Below are 25,182 nucleotides of genomic sequence, written 5' to 3'. Positions count from 1 at the left end.
CAATTTTGGATAATTACTTGCTTTAGCATCCAATTAAGAAATACTTTATAAGAAATATCTTTGCACCATTAAAATGTTATAGTAAAAAAAAAGTTTCCTTTAATATATTATTTCGGTTAGATAAATTAATATTCGATTTTAATTGAAACAAAAATATTCTTTTTTTAATAAACCTTTCCACATTCAATTTTTCTAGCAAATAACCAAGAAGAGAACACAATAGTTAATTGTGGAGCATATCTAATAGCAAAGAAAAGTACATATGATAAATTCAAACTCTAAGTTTTTTATATGCAAATTGAATTGAAGAACCACAAGGTGTTGACCCATATATAGAGTGGAGAAAAAAAACGTATACATTGATAGTGTATGAGTTTTATACTCTATCACTGTATTATCTACCATTAATGTTTTATCATCATTGACTTTTAAGAAAAAGTAACACAAATGAATGATAATGATAATATAATGACTGTATAAATCTTTACAGGATATGAATATTAACTTTATTCCAAATATTATAACTAAGATTACAATTAAGAAAAAGATGGTTAAAATTTTCACAATGAGAAGAACAAAACACATAAGAAGTATTTTTCATGTTGTTCCTACTCGTAGATCCAAAAGCTTATCGGACCGGACACGAGTGGTCCGATAAGCCTAATGGGTCAAGATACAAAAGAACATGTAAACACTTACGACCCAAGACATGGCTCAAGATGTGAGCTGGCCCACTGTGACCGAAAAGGCCCAGAATCCAGCATACAAAAAAACTTACGATCGAAGACTCCTCTAGGGATCGGGTAGGAGTTGTCCTAAGCCCAGACATAAGCCTACCAGACAATGAACTTTTATTTCCTTAACTTCACACTTATCCATAAAAGAAAAACGAGTTTTTTACATTGTCACTACATCATCCGTAATCATTTTCAATTATCATTGACTCTTAAACAAAAATAATACAAATGAAGAGTGAATGATACATTATGTATAAATCTTTACACTATCAGGACGCAGATATTCCACTCTAAAATAAAAGCTAGACAATGCCACTATGATAGATTGATAGCATGACATTTCAATGATATTAGGACTTTCAATAGGCCTTGGATTGGAATTTGGAAGCCCAAGAAGCACATAAGGGCAAGTTTGATTTTCAATTAGAAATTTAAGAAACAGCATTGCAAAGAGAAAAAATTGAGTTAGAAGCTCTGGCTCAGAACATAAAGAGCTCCTATGACAGTTAAAAGCTTCTAAAGGATAATAAATTATTTCATGAAGTTCAGAAAGGAGAGGCAAAGACAATAATAATCAACTTCAAACCTGGGAAAAAAATCATAAAAGTGAAGGAATGAAGGGACAAAAACATCTTTTATGAGTGGAACAAGCCCTTATTGGAAGAAAACTCAGAAAATATGATAATCAATATGGCAAGAAGTTAGCATGTGTACATGTTCATACCATGAGAAGAGAAATCTTGCAAAAGAAAAAGAAGACAAGTTTGGTTTAAAAATGAAGAGTCATGAATAACTCAGAAACAGGATCAGAATATAGAAATAACTTACAGGACTCCTCAGAAACCTTGTGAAGGGTCTCTCAGCTTCTCAGGAACCTTCTAATAATCAGAATGCTAAAACTCAGCAACCTTCTTTCATGGTAAATCCTGTCAGAAACAGCCTAAAGATAGTGAAGAAACCTTGAATGACCAAAATCATATCAACACAATGCAAGAGGAGCCTCATCAATTTTAGGGGCACTACCATTCTCTCCCCGAAAAAACAGCTCATTTACCACCTCAGCAAACCATTTTTTATGTATGAAAGTGCCAAAAATGCTATGCTCACAATGGACAACAATGAAAAATCCTTAGTTGTCCTGTTAAGAAAAAATATTATTCAAACCAAATAAATAAGTAAAGGCTAAATATAATGTTCCTAGTAAGATACCAATCATTCTCTCGTAAAAGCAGGACAATGGCCAAATAATGAAAATGGCAGTAAATTCACTTCTATATATTTGTGAGTCATTTACATGAAATGAAATAGTATGTTTTTAATTCTCATCGCCAACTCGTCCCTTGAATAATCAGCTGCATCAAATGTAGACCACAGAAGGTGGTGCCACTAATCAACTAACATGTAAAAAGAAAATATATCAACAAAATGGATGGAATGGATAAAACCAGAATCAAAATCCATCCAAAGAAAAAGAGTGGGCAGCATAGAAAAACTTTACAAAACTACTAGTGTACATATGTATATATAAAGGACTTGGATTCTTTCCTTTTCTAGTTCTAAAGGAAAATGAAACAACCCAAATAGCATATAGCTAGATTAAACAGCAATGTTGGCAACACCATTCTCAAACCGTTATTGGCTGGCATCTTCCCCGGAGTTCGATCTTGTTAAGTTCTCACCAACCTCACTCTTGCAAAGAGGGCATAATGCATTTATCTTCAACCACTTGTCTACACACTCTTTGTGGAAAATATGGGAACAAGGCAATTCTCTTAGCTCATCATTGTTCTCATACTTCGCCAGGCAGATGCAGCAAACCTGCAGAGAATCACAGTTCCAGTCATAGCCAGCAGACACAAGAAAATTGAGTCAAGTCAGGGTCACGTCGTCACAATGTTAAAGGCATAGTACATTGCAGGAATTTTTAACATTAATAATAAGCGATTTTGGTAGTTTAACTTGAATAAGAGTATAATTCAACAACAGCACAACTCCAGATCAAAATTCATTACCTGGTGATTCAGATGCTACAATATGAGTGAAAAAATTGATATTAAGGCAGAAAAATGTTTCTAAGATACAGCAGCTACCCATACTCATGAAGTTACAAAACAATGAATTTAAACATGCATGATGGACTCAATTATCTTAAGATTAAATGAAGATCAGATTATACTTACAGCATCTTCTCCAGTGATCACACGCTCCTTTTCAGTTCCTGCAGCCACAATTCCACCTTCAGCAGCAGCAGAATGGCTTTCACCACTTCTTTTATTTTTCTTCATCTTGAACTTGAAAGTTGGCAAAGCATTAATGGATTCAGAAGTTGCTCCAGTGTTCTGTGTCAGATCCTCTCTAACCTCAAGGATGGAAATTATACAAGGGAGACAACAGCATATTGTTGAGCAGAGAATGAAGGGCATAGCATAACCAATACAACTAAAGACAAGAAACACTATACATAACCTGCCAAGCAAAATGAAGCAAACATAATTTGGAGCCTCCAAAAAAGTTAAAAACAGAAGAATAAATATAAGACCTAATCAAAGGCTATACCTGTACAGGTTAGGAGCATCATCTGCAGACGAATGTCCCCCAAAGATCCATACATTTCCAACAACGAACCATACAGCAAAAAAGCAATCTAAGGATATTTTAAAGTATTCCATTAGTGTCTTCATTCTGCAATGCAAGCAAGACGGAGGCTTAGCAATTTCATGAACTACTTACAAATTACAATTAGTGTCTTCAAATTTTAATGAGTAAAGAGGGAATTGTGGATGAGCAGTGAACATGAGTTGGCAACAAGCATTAAATAAGCAAAACAATATTTAAATTTACAATAAGATGTTACCTCCAAATCAGTTTTGGAAAAACAACCTTTACTCTTCCTATAATCATTAGAAATCAAGTTCTGAAGAATTTTACTCTGTAGCCAATAACACCAGATTAGAGTAAACACGTCTATATTCTTTTATACCTAAAATTTTATTAGCATAACATGACCAAAATTAATATACTTCAAAATAGGAGTAAATCTTAACATGTGAGTGTGTGCACGTTTAACGTGTGTATGTGAGTATTTAGCGTGTTTCTGTTTAATGTAACAGTTTATGCCTTTTTAAAATGTGCTATCTTACTTTATGTTATTTTACTTCATTAACGAGTTAATATTTTTTTTTAAAGGATAGTAGGCAAATTGTAAATTAATAGCTCATTGATGCTGGTTTTCATTGTATCACTACTTACTGTGCATTTATAAATTTGACTTTTTCAACTGAATGTCATTAATACAATTGTTTATAAATTGTTGCTTTTATCTTTATAAATTAAGTTAATGTGAATCTTTATATAGAATTATAGATAGTGCGATGCGTTAAACAGACACATTAAAAACACACAGGCACGTTAAACACACACACCCATGTTAAATAAACACATACACACGTTAAATGTGTGCCTGCACACACGTTATATGTGTGCGTGCACACACGTTAAGTTTTACTCTTTTATTGAAATATTATAATTGAGGTCATGTTATGCTAAGAAAATTTGAAGTATAAATGAATGTACCTGTGTTTATTTACTCTAATCTGTAATGACAGTGACTTATTATAGACTAAAATTCTTCACACTTGAGAACCCATATATGCTTTACATCCAAACTGAGACAGTGATCATACGGAATATCAAAGCTATCCATTGACAGTTTGATTGGCTTGAATGGGACAGAACGCAAGAGAAAGACAAGGGTGCATGACGGGAAGACTTACATATTTATTAATTTGGTTTTGAAGGAAAACAAGGGAAGGAAATAATGGCTAAACCAAAGCCCTTCAGGCAAAAAAGCTAAATTTGAGGACTGAAATGATCAAATTTCAGAAATATTATGGGTTCTGAAACTAGTTTTCAATAATGAGTTAATGACATGAGCTCTATGATGAATTCACCACTAGAGCTTCCATCCTAGTAGGGTGCAGTATTTGGAGGACCAGGAAAATCAAGCATAACTTTTTAGAAGGGTCTGGCTCCAATCTTTTACTTTATGATTCCAAATTTCAGGTCTCAAATCCTAACTCAGCTATTGAAGGGCATCCTCATCCCTAGTCTTAACATAGTCTTAGCTTAAGACTGTAGTCTTAGGTGGAATGTGACTATGAGCCTCAATGGAGTTTTAAGCTTAAGTTGTTCATTTTCAAGACTCTTGCTTAAGACTCACTAGAGTCTTAACATGATTGCTTTTCCACTCCTTGTGACACATCATTAATTTATATTCCAAATATTTTCTTTAATTTTTTATATAGTATTATAGTAATTAATTATATATGAGTCTTGGCAATGTCAACTGAAGTCTTTCGGATCTAAATTGAGTCTTAGTAATTGAAATACTGATGTGAAAAAACTGAAAAGTCTTGAGAGTCTTAGGGATGAGGATGCCCTAACAAAGTTTCACATCTATCCTCAAACTTTCAGTTAAGATGTAGAAAAGTAATATCTTCATATTTTTAGGAGAAACGTCATAACAAAATGAGCGAGTGCCGTGAAAAATCATCACATATACAACATAACCGAGTCCTAATCCTAAAACAAGATGTTGACCATCTTACTATAAATAAGTAAGTGGCTGTGATAGTTTATTGCTATTGCAAGATAGTATTCATCATGTAACAGGAATGGACATCTAGCCAATAATAGATATCCCTTCACTACCAAGATAACGACATCACGGTGCTGCATGATGGCACAAATGTTCATGTGGGAGAGTAGAGTTTGTAACAGGTTGGTTGCTAGACACTATAAAGGCTGTTCCCGGTCGCCTGATGGGTGTTATCAATTTGGAATGTGATACAAACTGGATCAGAATAGACAGAAATGTTGGTTATTGATAAAATCACTCTTAATGATACAAACTCTCTAGGTATTCGAGAGACCTAGAACACTCCTTTACTTCTCCTTCCCTTCAATACAAAGGATACCTCACTCGCACCAACTAACTAATCATATCAGTAAGTAACTATTATCTATTATTATTTTTGTTATTTTATTATTTATTATTTCAGTACCTAACAACAATCCATCCTAAACATTCACTTTGTTGTCAAAGTGAAGCGTGTGGCTGCTGGAAACAAATTTCCACCGGGGTCCCATTGTGCTATTACAAATAGGGGTGGTTTGCATTTATGGGACCCTTCTATTTGTCAATAAAAGCATACTCAACTCCGACAAAAAAATGAAAGCATAAAACTAATTAACAACAATAATAACTGATTCACTACCTTCTATTTGTCAATGCTGAAGCTAGATTGCTTCTGGATGATACAATAGCAGCCTGATCATCTTCATTAGATCTGGAACTGAAAAGTGCCCCTGAAGGATCATCAACTCGAGGAGATGTTTGATGTGATTGAAATGAATCTTGCTCTCGAATATGGTTATGATGATAATACCGCCAATGAAGCAGAGGGAAAGTAGCAGCACATCCAATTGCATAACCCACGATCCATTCAAACAATGGGGTACGTGGATGCTCATGCCTCGACAACGACAAAACAACAATAGATGCAATAATCTGGCTTACTAAGAGGACGAACTCAACAGATATCCATAATGCAGAATGCACAGGGCTCGTACGCCGACGGGTATTCCCTCGTCTTGAAGAAGAGTTCCTAGTATTTGACCTGGTAGATGCACTAGATGTTAAAACCGGCAGCTGAGAAACTGTTAATCTTGCACCATTATGTCTGTCTTCTTGCTGTGGTATTTCAATGCCATTAACATGTCTATCGTTCGAGGCTGTAGTGGAAGTGTCGGTGCTTCCAGCTATTTCAACAATATGATGAATGCCATTCAAGCTCCCCAGCCCCGGCCGCTCCATCAACAATGGTTGACTACCGGTTGGACCTACAATATACAGTTCTAGTGAGACAACATCCATCTCGGATGCGTGGAATTGAAAACAAAAAATAAATAAAACTATACCACTTTTAAATACAGATCTCTGAGACTGAGTCAACCGGTCTTCGCAGCGAAATCAACAACTTTAATTTTGTTAAGAGGCAATATTTATTTCCAAAGCCATAGTTCTCATATTTACTAACAAAATAACAATACATGTATCTTCTCAAATGCCAACCAAACAAAGTAGAACAAAAATAAATAATCAGAAATTTTAACAAAAGATTTGTTGCTACTAACCGCACAGAAACAAATTTGTTTGATGCCATGAAGTGTGTTTGTTAGAGATTATTTCTCCATAAAATCACTTATTTTCTCGAAAATAATCACTTATAAGAAATTGACATATGTTTTCAAAAGATTTTTTCAGTAATCAGAATGTCAAAATAATGAATTTTCTCATTATAAGAAGAATCTGCTTAAGAGCAGCTCCTGATTAACATGAATAGATTTTAAAGTAAAAATGGATCATTAAGATTTGAAGCAAACACTAATAGACTCTAACCTGAACCAAAATCTATTAAAATTTAATCAATTGTTTACATAGCCCAATAATCACTTATTATCCAATCTTAAACAAATAAAACCTTAAAAGTCATAAAGAATAACATAAAACATAAAACATATAAGGTTGCTTGCAGAATGAGAAACACACATTACCTAAATTCCACATGACATAACATAAACATCTAATCCCAACCTGCAATAACAAAAATATATTCAAATCAAATCCAAAACCTAAAATATGTAAAAACAAAAATTGAACACATGAATTTCACTTACAGTGTATAATTTATTTATAATTAGAGATGGATTAAACGAAATTTGAAGGAAAAAAAGAATGAGATACCTAAGAAAAACGTGAGAGAAGAAACGCGTGACGAAACGTTGACTGAGTTTTTTCACATAAAGAAGAGTCTGATTACAAAACGACAACGCGAAATGGGAATAAGAAGTTAAAACGACAGAGCTGTGGTTTAAGCAGAAACGATAGAGTCTTATTTTGATATCCTAGCTAAGGAAATAAAAACATTACAATAAAAAAATTCTTACTTTATTTTCCATTGTCATATTTTTTTTTTAGTTTTTCTTAAAAGAATAAGAAGTTTTTTTTGTAGCAATTATATTTTTTATTTATATTTATTTATAAAATAATTCTTGGTATCAATTATATTTTTTTATTTATGAGAACAATTCTTAGTTTTTATTTATAAATTATATTATCTATTTATAAATAAATAAGTAGTTGTTCTTAATATTTTGTTGTATTTACTGTAAAATATAAATGTGTGGGGTTGGTTGTGTGACCTAAATAATAATAAGAATAATATTTGTCATTGTAATAATAAGAATAAGATGTTGTTTGTCGTTAGAGCAACTCCGACACCAAACAAAATTTTTCATTTTTATTTAAGTCTTACACATTATTTTATAATTTATTACAATTCCTTATAAAATAAGAACAACATATATTTTTTTCTCACAATAGCAAACATCATTCTTATTCTTATTTAAGTCCCACAATATTTACCTTTTTCCTCCAACATTTACTTATCTCATCACTTTCCATTGGCTAAGAACAACAAAATGTTCTTATTTAACAAAAAAAAATGTTCTTATTTAACAAAAAAAAAAATTAAGAATGCCAACATTTTAATATTCATTTTAACTCTTTATTCTTTCCCTAATATAATATTTATAATGTAAAATTATCATTAGCAGCTTCTATCTAATTTATAAGATTATGCTAAACCCTTGGACATATCAAAAGTCAAAGATTCGATTTTACTGAGTGATACTTGTACTTGTTGGATGTGAAAAATAATAGTTCCTCGATTATTGGTTTTTTTTGTTTCCCACAGGTATCCTCGCACCGGAAGTAACCATGTCCGAACCGAACCAAGAACAATGTCCACAGGTACGTGAGGTTAACTCTCACCGTGGACATTTTTTTATATCCACAAGACTCGAACAAGACTTGCTTAAGAGAAATCAAACGTACAACTTGAACCAACACTCTAAAACCTTCCTTAAGGGAATCAGATGTTCCTTCCTTATTGGTTGAAGTAGTGGGACAATAATACTTCTTTTCCTTTTTTGTTGTAAGAAAGTGCACCTCATAGGAATTTGTAATATTTGTAGTATATAGGAAGTTAAAATGTTTACGTTATTCTTATAATTTCAAATGTAACATAACGTTAACATTTTCCCTTTCTCTTCTTTCTATTCACCTTCAAGATTTGATTTTTCATCTATTCACTCTGTAAAATGGAAATTTTTTGCAAACCCATTTGTGATGTGGATCTCAATTTCATACAACACTTCTCATTTCTCCAAATTTCAGCTTCATTCTGTGACCTAGATCTAGGGTTTCCACTTCAAAACTTGAATGGGAATGTGATTTGTCACCGTCAGCATGGTAGTGGTGGTGTTTCTTCTGCCGCCGCGAAGCGAGCTTTCGCGATGGCTGTTTTTCCGGCGAGCATGGTGTCTGGCATTGAACCCTTGGTGGCATTGAAGGATGTTCCAGATTCTGAGATGATGAACATTTTGGTTACCAATTTGAGCCTTTGTTGTGTTACTTTCGATTTCGCCGAACCCAGGTAAGAATTTTGTTAGAACTTGTTGATTTTGTAGCTTGTAATGGTTCAATGAAATTTAACCTTATTTTTTGACAAATAAATTGTTTTATTACTTGTAATAATAATAATAATGAATTTATCATGTAATAATTGGTGGAAAGAATTCAATGAAGTATATGGTAATGATAAATATTTGGTGTAAGACAGAATCTATAAACAATAAATAATTGATATGGTTTTAGGAATAAAAATAAATATTTAGTTACATAACGTTAGTAAAAGATTTGTGTAATAATTATTACAATGAAAGATCGAACACAATATATTTGATGACATAGTTAGTTGCATTCATATTATTATATAAATGGTTCTGACTTCAACGCACTCTCATTCATTCATTCATTCAACACTTACTCTTTCCTTATTCATTGTCTCTCTTACAAACATTTATTCTTCATTCAATTATAACTTTTGTCTTCTCTCTTTCAAAGATGATGAATAAGAATAAGGATCATGAGAACAAGAACAAGAAGCCTCGACTTACTTGGTCAGAGGAGTTGCATCGCAAATTTGTTAATGTTGTTAATCTTTTAGGAATTGAGAGTATGTTTTCTTCTTCACTTACCCTTTTCTTTATTATCAACATTTCTGTTATCTTCTTTCTATCTCTCACTTCTTCTTTTTATCTTTTTTATATCCTCTCTATACTATCATGTTATCTTGTTTTTTTAGAATGATTAGATAAGCTCCACAATTTGTTCTTTTTCCGACAATAAACATTGATAACAAAGGTTGTTCATTTAGTATTTATGGTTACATGTATAAAACAACACAGTATTGATATTCCACAATATGTTCTTTCTTTTTCTTCTTGATGAGGATGCTAACTTCTGATCTTCTATTGATTTCTCTTTCTTCTCTTTCTTATGTTGTAATTATTTAACCATGCCATGAATATAAGTGATTATGTGTGTCCTCATAATATTGTTTATTCTGGTTGCAGATGCTGTACCTAGAAAAATTCTTGCTTTCATGAATGATGAAAGGCTTACAAAGGAGAATGTGGCTAGTCATCTTCAGGTACTTTTCTATTACTCTTTGTATATGTTTTAGTTTAATACTTGACCCTTTTTATTTCATGGAACTTTATTAACTTATGACATTAATTGTTGCAGAAATATAAAATTTCTCTCAAAAGAATTAGCAGCACCTGTATGCTAAATGAAAATGGTTCCATAATTGGTTGTGGACAATTTCAGAATGTTTCTCCAAGTGATCCTGTTTATCAGAACGGTGCTGTTCAAGAAATGCCGATGGCAACATTGCGTTCCGATGAAAGGCTTGATTCATTGGTCGATGATGTGTTTCACGGTATTTCTCCAAGTGATCCTGTTTATCAGAACGATGCTGTTCAAGAAATGCCGATGCCAACATTGCATTCCGATGAAAGGCTTAATTCATTGGTCGAAGATGTGTTATTGCAATGGTGGGAAGACAATAATCAGGATCCAACTGACCTATCAGATGTTATTGGTACCTTACTGAACACTCCTCCTTTGAAGGATGCTGTTAATAGTAATCTTGCTCAAACACAAGACTTGGTTACTCTCACATCTTCGAGCTGCGTCTCGCACGAGTCAATCGAGATTGGAGAGCTGAGACAAGAGATTGCTGCAACCCGAAACGAGACTAATCAACTAAGGGAGACGATCCAAGCATTGAAGGCACAGCAGGACATGTTGGTACAAGTTGTTTTACAGCTTCTCCCACCCAATGCGTTAACGCAACAGTAGCATCACAGACATTCGCCGATTCGTTCACCTGTTTATTTGTTTGTTAGCTAGTTTAGATATGATGACACCATTTGTCACATGTAGATATCCCTAGTTATCAGGATCAGTAAACTTATGACAATGGAAGTATATAGTTATAATGGAAGATATTATCTTAGCTTTTTATGCCAAGTTGATTAAAAATAATCTGATTTGTTATCCTTACTTTGGCTTTCACATATCCTGATTACCAAACAAGTACTTCATTTTCAGATTGTCATTTGTAAGCAATAAAATGTAGTACCATTCAGCATCATGATTACTTTTGTAGTGTATGAACAACTATGAGAATATTACAGCTTTTGACATAAGCTCTTGTTCATTCCCTTTTTTCCCTTCATTGACAGGGCTTGTTTGGTAATCAGGATATGATAATAATAAATGTACTAAGATTTGGATATCACTAGAATATATATATATATATATTATATATCACCATTAAAAAAAGTACATTCGTTCATGCACAGTGACGATTCTAAGACCCAGGAGTAGGGAGTGCAACATATATTAAAATTAAAATAATATATATCATCATATATGAAAAATGAAAACATGAATGCCAAAATCACAATATTTAAATATTTTTAATCAAATAAATTACACATTTCATAATTGATCTCTACATGATTTCATATTTTGAATTCGTTGAATGATGAGCTTATTGTCAATGTTATTGAACATTTCTCGCTCAGTATAAGTCACTAGACAATCATTCATCCATGCATCTCCCATTCAATTATGCAACTTATTTTTCACAATTTTCATAGCTGAAAATGCTCTTTCTACTATTGTCGTAGCAATAGGTAAAATAATTGTTAACTTCAAAAGAAGATAAGCTAATGGGTAAACAATGTGTCTCCGTAGCCCCACGTACATGTGAATGTTCCTAACTCGGACAGGATTGCCTCAAGTGTGAGGATACCTGTGGGAAACCAAAAAAAAAAAAACAATGTATCTTCCACTTTCAACAAACTTCTCTAAAATATTATCGATTCATTTCAAAGAAGCAAATTCAACATTGCAATGCATATAAATGATATAAGTCTCAAGTTGATTATGAAACATCACTAAATCAGTTGGACAAAAATCATGTGGATAGAACTTTTCAAATTCAATCAGTTTTGCCTTATCAAAACTAGAGAGCAAATCGGCTGGACTTAAATAATACATCCAAAAAAATAGTTGAGTATTTAACTAATCATGAAGTTCCTTAAGTTGCATATTCACAATAGTATAAAATAATTTAACATAATAATGATGTTCTATTGTGATAGCATGCGCTCTGCCTCCACGTCGTGATTTACCCGAAGGAAAAAAGTCAACATCCATATCATGAATGTCAATGTCATGCATATTGCAAAATAAAATTACCTCTTGCAATAAAGATTCTCATCCATCATCCCTCACAATCTCTAATCATTGCTTTGCGATTTTAACGAAGTTCATTTTTCCAGAATTAATCCATTCTCTTTAATAATTTCAACAACAACGGATCTAACAAATACATCAATATAAAATTTATCAAAGTTGCATAATATGAACACAACGAGTATCAATAGCTCACTTGAGACCAGTTTCTTGATTCAAACCTTGCCAACTTAGAATTTCTCCATTTTCCAATGTTTTTCCAATGCCTTGTAGATAGTATATTAATTTTTTTAAAAATCCAGGGTGTTGCACACCCTCAATTCTATAGAGCACCGCCAATGTTCATGCATTTAAAAAGAAATTTTTTATTGATTTTGACTTTTACATATATACATACATAGATATATGAAAATCTCATCCACTATTTATGCATGCATTTATCCATCATAAATACCTACATAAAAAAAATATCATAAAAAAAATAATTTCATCATTGCATATATGCTAACTAAAAAACACTATCATTCACAATAATTCATTTATGTATGCATGTATACATTACTCGTACATTCTTTTAATTAGCTATCAATATATGTATTTTAAAAAAAATAAAAAAAAACGTCATTCTTACATTCTCTTATTTATTCATGTATTCATCCATTCACTCATGCATAAAAAAACATTTTGTTCATGTAAAATAATATATATAACTCAAACATTTATTCCTTCATTGATTCATTTGATTACTCATTTATGCATTCAAAATGAAAAAAAAAATTCATCATTTAAACACTCATTTGACTTATGCTTTCGTATATTCATTAAAAAGAGTATATTACTCATACATTCATTCATTCATGCAATCAAAAAGAAAAATGCATTCATTCATTCAATCATACATTCAAAAATAAAAAATAAATCGATTGACTTATTCATTTGTTAATCACATTAAAAAATCTTCATTAAGTGACTTATGCATTTATTCATTCATTCTATTATCCATGCATACATTATTTATACACTCTTCTACTTATTCATTCATTAATTATTGCACACATGCATTTTAAAAAAACATAAAAATAAATTATACATTCTTCATACATTCATTTAAAAAATAAAAATACAATATCATACATTCATCTATATTTTATTCATTCACCCAACCATTCTAAAAAATTTCATTCATGTATTCAGAAAAAAAATCATTCATTGACTTAAGCATTCATTCATGCATAAAAAATTGTTAAGCGTTCATTCACTTATGTATACATGCAATTTAAAAAATAAACACATTACTCATACATACACCCATTTATGCATACTTTCATCAAAAAATAAAAATAAACCATTCAAAAATATTCTATTTCACACATTACTATATCATACATTTTAAATTCATTAAATTTATTGTCGCAAACCTTCTCATCTCATCATAAAAAGAAAAAATATATATATTTCATATATCTTCACATATTCTTCATGCATTCAAGGTCGTATACGTTATAAATTGTATTTTCTAAGAGTCTCATGCACTAAAAAAAGAAAATTATATGCATCTCATAGTTGCATCCCATGTGTTTTCATGTGAATTTGCATTATCACATCATTCATGCTTCCCAAATAAATCAAATGCATTCTCATATGCATGTCATGCATTGTAAGGTAGTATCAGCTCAAATGCATCATTTCGAGATATAAGTTGCATTTCAATCCATGTAACATAAAAAAAAGGTTCACTTGATGCATATCATGTATTTCATGACCTCATTGCTAAGGGCATTCAACAACTGAAGATTGGTTTTAAGAACAATATTGTTAGACTTAACTGAAAGCAATCAATGTTGAAACTGAAGACATTCAAGAAGACAAATAACTCCCAATTTTTGGTTGAGATCATACTCGATAGTGCATTGTCTTCAACCCACCTGAGATAGAGGTACCAAAAAATAAATAAAGGAAACTATTGCTTGCCGTTGTGAGAGAATTATGTATTCATGGTTGCTTCATCCTAAGGCTTGGCCTTCAGGCATTTTGATAGAGATTGTGGATGAATTACATAAGCATTGCATGAAAAATAACCTAATGCATCATTTGAATATGAATGATGTTGTTTGATTATAACAACCACTTGTTGTATTGCTTTACTTTTATAATCAATATAATTTTGTGATGTGGTCAACATAGTTAATATCTTACTCTATTCTCTTAGTTTTCTTTTGGTATGTGCAATGTCTATGTAGAGGGATTGTTGCACATGCACTATGGATATACATTGTTTTGGAATATCTCCATTGATTTATAATTATTATTATTTTGTTTATATTGAAATTATTGACTCTAATATAGGAAAATACCCTTAACCTTGATGCTTGGAATTTGTTACATCATTTTATAAAATATTATATTTATTAAAAAATAATGTTTATGAGTTCAATAGTGATTTTGTAAAGTCATCGTACTTCAAATAAAAAATTATATTAAAGATGATTTAGAGTTTTGAGTGTGAATGTAATGTCTTATTTTGGAGTGAAGTTAATTTTAAATGTTTTTGCATAATTGATTTGTCTTTCAAATGAATTAAAATTTACTCAGTTTTTTAGGATTTTGTGCTTGATTTTCTTTAGATTTTACCAAATTTTCAATAATCTTGAAACCTGATTTTTCGGAACAAACCTCTAAGTGAAGATAGATGTTTTCACAATCTTCAAAAAAAAATGGAGCCGCCACTACGTTTTTTCAGAAAAACACAAAAAAAATATTTTTGCCTAATTTTAAAAGGCTTTTATCTAAGAGCAAGATTTATTAAAGCTTGTGAGTCAATTATAGATCGAGGAGTATATTAGCCCTCCTTCTATTATGTACTTAGATAACACCCTCCAATGTTACATTCATCATACGTATATACCCTAAACTTGTTCGATTATTTATTTATTTACTTATTCAAAAAGTATGAACACTAAATTTTGTCCAGCCTATATCAAAAGTATAAAAAACCCAAACAACAAAATATTAAAAATATATCCTTTTTTAGTTGTCTCATAACCAATTGTATCTCCTTTGTTGTTTGGGGTTTTATCACCACTTACGAAATCTTTAGATTAGGTGTGATTTTATTTTAATTGATTAATTATGAAACATGCATATCCATAAATAAAACTCTCCATTTGTTCAAACTCTCACATCTTTCCTCCAATGCACAACTAACATTATCATCATCAAAGAACTCAACCATTATAGGGACAGAGATCACCTGTCCCATTCCTGCCCTATTTTCTTGTCCCGATCCAATGAAAATGTGACACTTCATTAAAAAAATACTAAAATTATTAAATAATATATCTGCATTACTTGGATACCCTATTATATGTTTTTAATAAAAATATTGATTTTTAAATGATTTTAATCATTTCACGTGTAATTTTCCTTGACTTGTTCTGGAAGTTGGATTAACTTTTATTTAATTTATTCTCCTTAATAGGACTTTTAGCGGTTTAAGGCTCAATTATGTTACATTTTCTACAATTGGAACTACCTCCAACATTCTCTATAAAATATTCATTTCAAATTCTATCTTATCTAGTATTATAGTCATCTAATACAACATTTTCATCCATATTACATGAAGTTTAATATATTCTTTACATTTTACCACTCAACAGTCAATTCTATATAATATTGTGGATCTTACTGTTGTGTGGTAAAACTTTTTCTTAAACTTAGAGTGATATATTTATATCACATATAATCCTAAAGTAATTGCCATTTCATCTTTTATTTTTATTTTTGTCATTTTTTTATTAACATTTTTATTATAAATGGTAGAAAACCACTTTTTGGCAAACAAAAACCAAATTGATTATTATGGGTTTAATTTAGTACACTTATTACTTTATAGAAATTGAACAATTTTCACTCACAATAAATGTTATTCCCAATAAGTATTGCTTACAGAAATTGAACCTCTAGTCTAATATATCATGTATGAATGCTTAATAATGGCTTCAATCTAGACGGTGCAAGAGGTACTCAACTTCAACACTCTTGGTAAGAGGTATTAACCATTTCTTGTACAAAGTAGAAACCACTAATGGATCAACTTTGTATTTTGTTCCATTCTTATTACCTTTGTTAAGTGTCACATACATCCCATATACCCTGGCCTTCTCTTCAACTCTCTTTATCACCTTTTCTTCAACACTTGTATCTGTCAATAATTTCTCTATTCCTTTTTTATCCTGCATAAACCAACCATTTATTATAATGAAAATAAACCTATTTGACACACACTTAATTAATATGTCCTCGTGTTTTAAATTGTGATTGTGATTGAGATTATGGTTATGGTTATAGTGAATGTAATTGCGGTTATTGCAGTGTGAACTTTTTTGTGATTAAAAAAATTGAATTCGATGCAGCTTGGTATGGTTCGATGTAGTTGCATAGCAATCCGATCGGGTCACATCATTATGATTCGTAATCACACTGCAATTGTGATGTGATGCAGTTGTGGTGCTAACTACAAAGGCAATTTCACGGCCGCATCAAGTGATGTGGTACACAATTTAAATCAATGTATGTAGTATGTACCCGTATATAAGTGAAAAAGTAATAAAACTGAATAATGAATTATCTATTGACTACGTATAAATCTTTACATGACAGTATATATATATATATATATATATATAACACTTTATATATCATACCTTAGCACAAATTAGAGGCTCATATTTTTTAGGAGAATCCCTGAATTTCACCTCAGCTACAAACTTTCCATAATGAATCCTTCTAGAGATGGCCTGCACATATTTTATAGGATGAATAATCACAATCAACACTAGTTTAGGGCTTAGGCTACTTTGAATATTCTCTTATGAGTTGGACCAAAATAGAGATTGCTTGAATGTAAAATCTTAGATATGAATTAAAGGGAATAATAATAAATATATAATGTCATATTTTAAATGACATAATAACCTATGTAAAAGTGTAGCATCTTATTATACCTAGCATTTATAGAAACCTTTTTGTAATATGTTGTATATCTGGTATTATAATAAAATAATATTTTTTGCCGATAAAAAATAAGGTATATTTTTTCATTATACAATATGATTATGTAAAAAACTTTAAAGTACTTCATATCGAAATTAATCCTTTCAAAAACAATTAAACTTGTTGATGATGACTATATATATATATTGGGAGTTAGTCCCATGAGAACAATGTGTTATTGTGAGAAATGAAAACATTTATTATATACTATTGGATCTTGATTGAATGGTTAAGATTAAAAGATACATGCACATGATTATCATGTAATCAGTAACTAACTTTTAATTCTAATCATTCATGATTAAATGTAAGACCCACAATTTTTATATGAGAACTATTCTCACTTGAATAACTCCTTATATATATATTACTATACATAAACTAATCTATAAACATACACATAAAATAACATGTAGATAATATCTTACCTGCAATAATGAAAAGTCACTAGCTGCAGTTTGTGCATAGTTTCCATCATCACCCAAAACATCAAACCATTTACTCAAAAACTCATCAAGGTAAAATTTCCAGATGGATTTGTTTATGTTTATGGAAGCTCCTCCAGCATGCAAAAACTGAATATGCATGAAATCAATTTTAAGTTAAATATTTTTTTCTAACTATGAAAATTGGAAAATTATAATATAATTTAGTTGTGTTGGAACTTGAACCATTTAAAATTGTTGCAAGCAGCATAAACGACAATTACCTTTGTGAAGGGGTAAGGTGTTACAAATGAGGGTGGTAACTTTTCTGGAAAGAAGGGATTTTCTTCTGGGTTTCCGTATCTTCCACCCTATAATATAATATAATTTTTTGTAAATATTCTTTCAAATATCAGAAGGAAAAAGATAACTTTTTTTATAAGCAAAAGTATTATAAATAAAGACACAATGCATATCAACCCAATTACAGGTTACGAAAAGATTAATACGGGAAGAAGGATTAATGCATCATTATGCAAAAGAGACAGAATTAATAACCACATTGCTAACAAATCATAATCACAATATAATCTGAATCAAATCCATAATCTGGATATAACTCAGTTCCCCCTAAAAATTGAGAAACCAAACCGAAACAAAACAAGAGAAGAAAATAGAGAGTAAAATAAGAAATAAGGTTGTAACCTTAGCTTGAAGAGCTTCTGTATCGATAGCAACAAAGTGGAGCAATGTGAGAGCAAAAGATGGGATATTAAAGTAGTTTTTGTTATAAGCGTTGAAGTTGAGAGGGAACTTAGCCCTTTCAATAAGACCAAAGATGATGATATCTTCTTCCCTAACCAAAACATCTCTCACTGAATCCAATGTGTAATTACCTTCTGCCATTCTGCATCTCACAATACTACATATTATAAGAACCAATACCCACCCAAATTGATAAACCATCATTGTAATGTCTTGGAATATCAATCATGTATACATATATATATATATATCGACAAGGATCATCTGTCGCAAGAAAATCATATTTCTATATTTAAGCTAATCAAATTCCATCAAGTAATGTAATTACCTTAAGTTTTTATTAATTTTTTTAATTAAATGACACTTTTTAATTGAATTAAAACATGCATAAAGCACACAAGGTGGGCCATAATCTTTGTTTAATATATATGTGATGTAAGGTCAATTCAAAGCCACCCTCTATATATTTTATTTATGTGGTCGATTGAGAAAGTCAAACAAATAAGGCAATATTATTAAAATTGGAAAATACTTATAATTAGAAAGTAATTGTATTTTTTTATATAGTCAATATATTAATTGTATATATTAATAATGGTTGACTCTAAAATAAATCAAATAAAAATAATATATATATATATATGAAGGGAATAAATTATACTTTCATATTATGAGATAAGTTATTTTTTCCGACCATTCAAATTATAATATGCGTACTGTTTTTTTTTAGTTTTTAAAAACATCTTTGTAAGTAATAATTAAATAATATACATATACCATAATTTTAGTGATTGAATGAGATAACTTATTTTTCTAATGCGATAATATGTTCTTATGCGTGAATGGTGTTTCTAGAAGGAATATTAATAGTTTGGCTTGGTTGCTATGATTTGTTGACTTTCAGATTAGAAGTTGTTATAACTCCACAATTGTGTGGGGCCCATTTCATTCCCTTCTCAATAAAGGAATCATCCCCTTATCTTATGTGTGTCCCTTAAGTGTTCTCAATGTGTTTTATTAGTATAATATTAGTGCACAACAATATAGTATAAAAATTTATATATGATCACTATATTATTTATTATTATTTAGATTATATTTTTTAAAAGTTAATAATAATTAATTATAAATGGTAGATAATATAGTGACATGTATAATATTCATATAATGTTATTACATACTTTTTTGTCTTGTTTTATTAAGGTGGGTATATATAGGAAGAGCTACACATAATTGGGCTGATGAGCTCGTTTGTATAGATTGTGGTTTCATTGGTGTTGGATATAATGATGATGCTTGGGTCAAGTGAAGGGTCATATTATGTGGTGTAATAAAACTAAACTAACTAAGGGGAGGGATGAGACCAATAGGGTCTTAGATTATAATATTAAAAATGTAATGGTCTTGTATGTTTTGGTACTACTAAGCGTATTTTCTCACTCTTATGGGTAAGGAAATAATTTTTTTTGGAGTGTGTGACTGTCCATCTCAATAAATGTCGCACCCAAAAAATGGTCTTATATGTTTGATATGTTGCAAATATGTGTTTATGATTTTATTTTTAGTTATCATAATATGAGATAATATTTATATTACATGACCGTTAAATGTTATTAAATAATGATAATTGGATATTTGTGAGTATTTATGATAAATTGATAAAAAAAAGTTAGATGCCTATATGTAATATATAATATATCAGTTTGTTTATTAGATTAATTTTAACACAACCTTATGTGAGGCCTAAGATATTATTATATGAGGTATAATAGTTAGTTTTTGTTATAATGTGTTGTGAATCGTTTGTTGCAAGGCTGTAAATTTTGAAAATGTCCAATTTATAATCGCTATGCTCTTGATTTTGATTTTTATGTTGGTATAAAAAATATTAAGATTTGAAATTGAGGTTTAAGTGTATTTGAGAAAATTATAAGTTAGTTGTTAGATGTATAGAAAACCTTATTGGAGATTAAAAATAAATATTTAAGTGAGAGAAGGAAATTAAACTCAATTAATTTATGAGATTAGAAATGTTAGTGACTAACGCGTGAGGAGTAAAAACCAAAATGGCCTTTTAATTAGTAAGTTGATGGTTAAAGAAAGAACGAATTTGAGTTTGAGTGTAATAGAAATAAAAGCATCTAAAAGACTTCGTTTGATAAAAATAAACATTCTTAAGTCCCTTTAATGATTAAGGATGAAAAGCTGGAGTTGTTGAGATTTTATGGCTATTCACGAACTTCGAAAGTGTAATGAGATTAGGGTTTTTTCCATTGATCACAAGTTAGTGGTTTGAGTTAGTCTAAAGGACATGGTTTGGTAAAAGAGTATAGGGGTTGAGACGACTAACTTATGTGATATGTCTAGAAATATTAAATTTGTTGAGAGCCTATAATTGTTTACACGCTTAAAAGTATAGTAAAATTGGGGCTTGGCATGTTTGTATTGAATTACTAAGTTAATCTCTTGAGCTATTCCATAGGACATCGAATGTAGAGCGCATTGAGATTGAGACAACTAACATGCGATAATTTTGGAATTACAAGATTTGGAGTTTTGCCTATTAATATTGGATCACAAAACAAGACATGCTAAAAGTTCACACTAAGATTACTAGCTTAGGTGATATGTGAGAAAAGAGAAAGTAGGAAACCTTGTTAAAGTCTTAGTGGATTAATGTTGGTCCATGTACATGCATAATTGCATTTTTATATTTGATGAAAATATAAATATACGGTGATGAAAATATCAATACGGATTTAGATATAGACACTTCAAGAAGCCTTCAGAGTTTCTTAGTGGGACAATCTACTGATGATCCAAGTTCATAACTCATAAGATAAGGATAATCCTACGTGAAAACTAAGTAGTATTTGATATCCCATTACACATTTCATGATCAATATAGAAGATTCTCTAAATGATTTCGATTACCACATAAGTACCTAATATAGAGATACCATAAAATAAAGGAAACTATTGCTCGTCGTTGTGAGAGAATTATGTATTCATGGTTGCTTTATCCTAAGCCTTGGCCTTCATGCATATATATGGAGATTATGGATGAATTGCAAAAGCATTACATGAAAAATAATTAATTAGGAATATGAGAGGTTTTTCAAATTTTGAGAGATCAAACTAGTAAGATCGATAAACATAAGGACATAAAATGAGTATTTATTCTTAAATTAAGTGCTCTCATTATTTTTCTTATAAGATTGTTTTTTATATAACTAAGTGTATCCCCTAACCCTATGAGGATGGAATAATCCACTTAGGATGTGTGTCTGTCCATTCTAATAAATATTGCTACCAGGAATCGAATATTTGACATTTTAGTTTATTAGGGATTAGAGTCGATCCTAACATTTTATAAACTTTGTACGAGGAAAAATAGTGCCGTTATTTATCATATGAAAATAAAAACAAGTATGCATGGAACTATAATCGAAATGATAATTCAAACCAAATCATTAGGGGGAAATGAATATTCATTATTTATAAAAAAATATTTAAAATAATTCATAATGACGTTTTAAAAAAATATAATGGAAATTATGAGGATATGTGATATATTTTTGTTTCTTCCTCGTTTATTACTGTTACTTGTTTAGGACTTAAGTCTAACATAATTTTTTAGTGACATTTTTAATGTATCTTGAATGATCTTATATTTGATACACCTAGGGTGCCCCTCAATTTAATTCTACATAATTATGATCATATAATATAATTATCATCAATAAATAATTGAACAAACTCATACTTAGTGTAATAAGTAACAAATGCAAGAGTATAGATGTTGTGAAGAAGTTAGAGTTTTTGTAAAATAATAAATATTATGAAAATGAAAACTATCGGTGTAAATAAAAAAATTGGGCTTCTATTAATCTTGGGTCATGTACACTCGCTACCCATACATAAGAGGCAGTCGTATTAGGAATCCAATAAAACTTTACATCATTTGATTAATACTTTGTTGACATACTAATTTTTTTTTGCTATAAAAGATAATGACGTAATGTATAAGGTAGTCAAGTTTATTGATAGCTTATCTCATCAAAAAGAGGTTAATTAGTTATGTCAGAGGCTCTTTTACAACTTATAAGTTATATTTTTCGATAAACAAAATATATTAACCGGACATAAAATTAAATGGCGTCAACCCGAATACAAGAAAGACAACTAACCAAAACAACAATAAAACAAGAACTTAAAAAATACAAGAAGGAGAGTGGAAACACTATTGAGCAAAAGAAATTAACTTTAGTCTACCAAAAGAAAGGAAACCAAATCCAAAACCTAAAATAAATTAAATCCATTATGAGTGTAACTAATCTCATTTCCCATAAAGACTCTTTCCTCATTCATTAAATCCATTATAAGTATTGGTTTATCTCATTTTGCACTATCATTTACCTCATTAATTAACTAATCTGTCCATAAATAGTTGTATTTCATCATGCAGCTTATTAGCTCATATTATTCTCTCTCTTTTTTGCTACATATTAACTCATATTATTCTATTTCTAGCTCATGTTTTCATTTTCTTTTATAAATTCTAAAATAATTTATATGTTTTCAGCTGGCTTAGAAGCTGTCACAATCAAAACTACATAGGAAGGATCCTAGAAAGCCACCCAAAAGTATATTTTTTTAAAAAGAAGAAAATCTAATTAATTAGACGGCACTGAATTAGGTTCTCACATTTTGTAGGACCGATGTATTTAATTTTTATATAATTTTGACTAAAATAAAATTTTGGATTTAAAATAAATTATGATGATAAAATAAAAAACATGTACATATTGTATATCAAATAAATTTTAAATTAAATATGTCTCATACAAATCATGACAATGTATGATATCCTTTTTTTAGGTTTAATTATTATTAGTTATTGGAGACTTTACTTCAATAAATTTTCATAAAACCATATTCTTAATGAACATTAAATAGTCTCATATTTTTTTAACCACAGGTAAGACTCTTATTTCAATTATATATCAAGTGGATTATAATATAAAACAATAATCATTACAACCCACAAAGTATTGACCAAGTTTATTTATAGAGTAATAATAATTGATAACAAAATAAATTTTAAAAATAAAAAATCAGTAAAACACTTATCATATAGAAATAAAATTAATTATATATGTAAAAAAATTATTTAGATCCTATTAATTATGGTGGCATATAGTGTTACCATGGGGTTTGCTCTTTCCCATATATCAAAACATTCCGAGAAGCATCTTCACTATTGGGAATTTGACAACAATTTAGATATGAATGTTTCTCCCTAGCTTTATTTTTTATTGATGTACCAAAAAAACCATTTTGGAGAAATAAATAATGCAAAATTAATGAGGTTTTTTCCTCCTTCTTTCGATGTATGTTTATAATTCAAAAATAAATAATTTCTAATTTGAAAATGTCGTTTTTCTTTAATTTTTGGTGAAAATCCTTAACACATATACACAAGCACATATTAGAAAAAGTAATAATATATCATCCTATCCTTTTTAATTAATTTGTTGGCAAAATATTTATTAGAAAAAAAGCTCAATTTCACATAATAGAACGAGAGAGGGAAGTAATTGATATCACAATTTTTATGAGACTGTCTACTACCTATAAATAATCACATTTATGTATTTTGGCGGCAACATTTATTATTACGCTTTTATTGGGTGGCTTCTGTAAATGCATAATTCATTTCAACCACAACTAATGTCACACACACCATTCTCTTTATTATGTTTTCAAACTTCACTCAACACTTTCCACTTCCCTATCCCCACTGCCTTTATAAACCACACTTTACTATTACTTTCATTTCTATTCTACTTTCCTTTTAAGGTTGTAGACCCAAATTAAAAACAATGTAATCAATATGTTTGTGAGTATCAATAATGCGTTGGTCTAATAGTGTAAGGATTTACTGGATTCATAAGGTCGAGAGTTTGATTTTTGGGAGGGACACTTGTTGGGAGGAACAAGCACGAACCCCGAAAAAAATTAGTTTCTTACCCAAAATACGTGAAAAGATACTCTTGATAATACCCAAAAATATGTTTTTGAGCTCAAATGTATCATCTATTATTTATTATTTATGTTTCATAGCACAATGACCACTTCTCACACCCCTATGCTAACATAGGATTGGTCACGCCGTTTGAACAACATACATCTATCACAAGCCACATGTTACCTGCATACTACTCACCTTTTGGCAGAGGATAAAAATATGCCTATAGTACAACAATACAACCTAGCACAAGTTATAAGTCATCTATCCATAGAGTACGAATCTAACAGTGTCACTTAACATGGAAAAATCAACTTCTGCATGTCTGGAGTAGGCCCGAAAAAACCATTTGGTTTACTAGGCTAATGATGACATCTACAAAGTAATATTTTATTCATCTCTCCACTATAAATAGGGGACTACCCCAAAAAG

The 25,182-nt window shown here is 30.3% G+C and overlaps 3 protein-coding genes across 6 annotated transcripts; 1 reads left to right on the top strand and 2 right to left on the bottom strand.

Moving 5' to 3' along the window:
• LOC109344443 (E3 ubiquitin-protein ligase At1g63170-like) lies at positions 1,983-7,392 on the bottom strand. 3 transcript variants are annotated; one of them, XM_019583249.1, is made up of 6 exons: positions 7,353-7,392; positions 6,717-6,783; positions 6,014-6,638; positions 3,294-3,419; positions 2,918-3,203; positions 1,983-2,555 (listed from the first exon to the last, which is right to left on the bottom strand). In XM_019583249.1, the coding sequence occupies exons 3-6, from the start codon at positions 6,610-6,612 to the stop codon at positions 2,370-2,372; spliced, it is 1,197 nt and encodes a 398-aa protein (XP_019438794.1). In that variant the 5' UTR covers positions 6,613-6,638; positions 6,717-6,783; positions 7,353-7,392; the 3' UTR covers positions 1,983-2,369. The 3 variants fall into 3 exon arrangements, with proteins under 3 accessions (XP_019438794.1, XP_019438793.1, XP_019438792.1); XM_019583248.1 differs by lacking the exon at positions 7,353-7,392 and having other exon boundaries at positions 6,717-7,262; XM_019583247.1 differs by lacking the exons at positions 6,717-6,783; positions 7,353-7,392 and having other exon boundaries at positions 6,014-6,672.
• Positions 9,184-11,248, top strand: LOC109344445 (two-component response regulator ORR24-like). Of its 2 annotated transcripts, XM_019583251.1 has the most exons (5): positions 9,184-9,295; positions 9,766-9,877; positions 10,278-10,354; positions 10,450-10,546; positions 10,658-11,248. In XM_019583251.1, the coding sequence occupies exons 2-5, from the start codon at positions 9,766-9,768 to the stop codon at positions 11,065-11,067; spliced, it is 696 nt and encodes a 231-aa protein (XP_019438796.1). In that variant the 5' UTR covers positions 9,184-9,295; the 3' UTR covers positions 11,068-11,248. The 2 variants fall into 2 exon arrangements, with proteins under 2 accessions (XP_019438796.1, XP_019438797.1); XM_019583252.1 differs by lacking the exon at positions 9,184-9,295 and having other exon boundaries at positions 9,692-9,877.
• On the bottom strand, positions 16,469-18,924 carry LOC109344444 (chorismate mutase 2-like). Its single transcript, XM_019583250.1, has 5 exons — positions 18,660-18,924; positions 18,239-18,325; positions 17,958-18,104; positions 17,181-17,273; positions 16,469-16,709 (listed from the first exon to the last, which is right to left on the bottom strand). The coding sequence occupies exons 1-5, from the start codon at positions 18,921-18,923 to the stop codon at positions 16,476-16,478; spliced, it is 825 nt and encodes a 274-aa protein (XP_019438795.1). The 5' UTR covers position 18,924; the 3' UTR covers positions 16,469-16,475.

Source organism: Lupinus angustifolius, chromosome LG03 (assembly GCF_001865875.1).
Source record: "Lupinus angustifolius cultivar Tanjil chromosome LG03, LupAngTanjil_v1.0, whole genome shotgun sequence".
NCBI classification, from domain to species: Eukaryota; Viridiplantae; Streptophyta; class Magnoliopsida; order Fabales; family Fabaceae; genus Lupinus; species Lupinus angustifolius.
The sequence above is the reverse complement of the archived record's forward strand: the minus strand, read 5'-3'. Positions and strand labels throughout refer to the sequence as shown.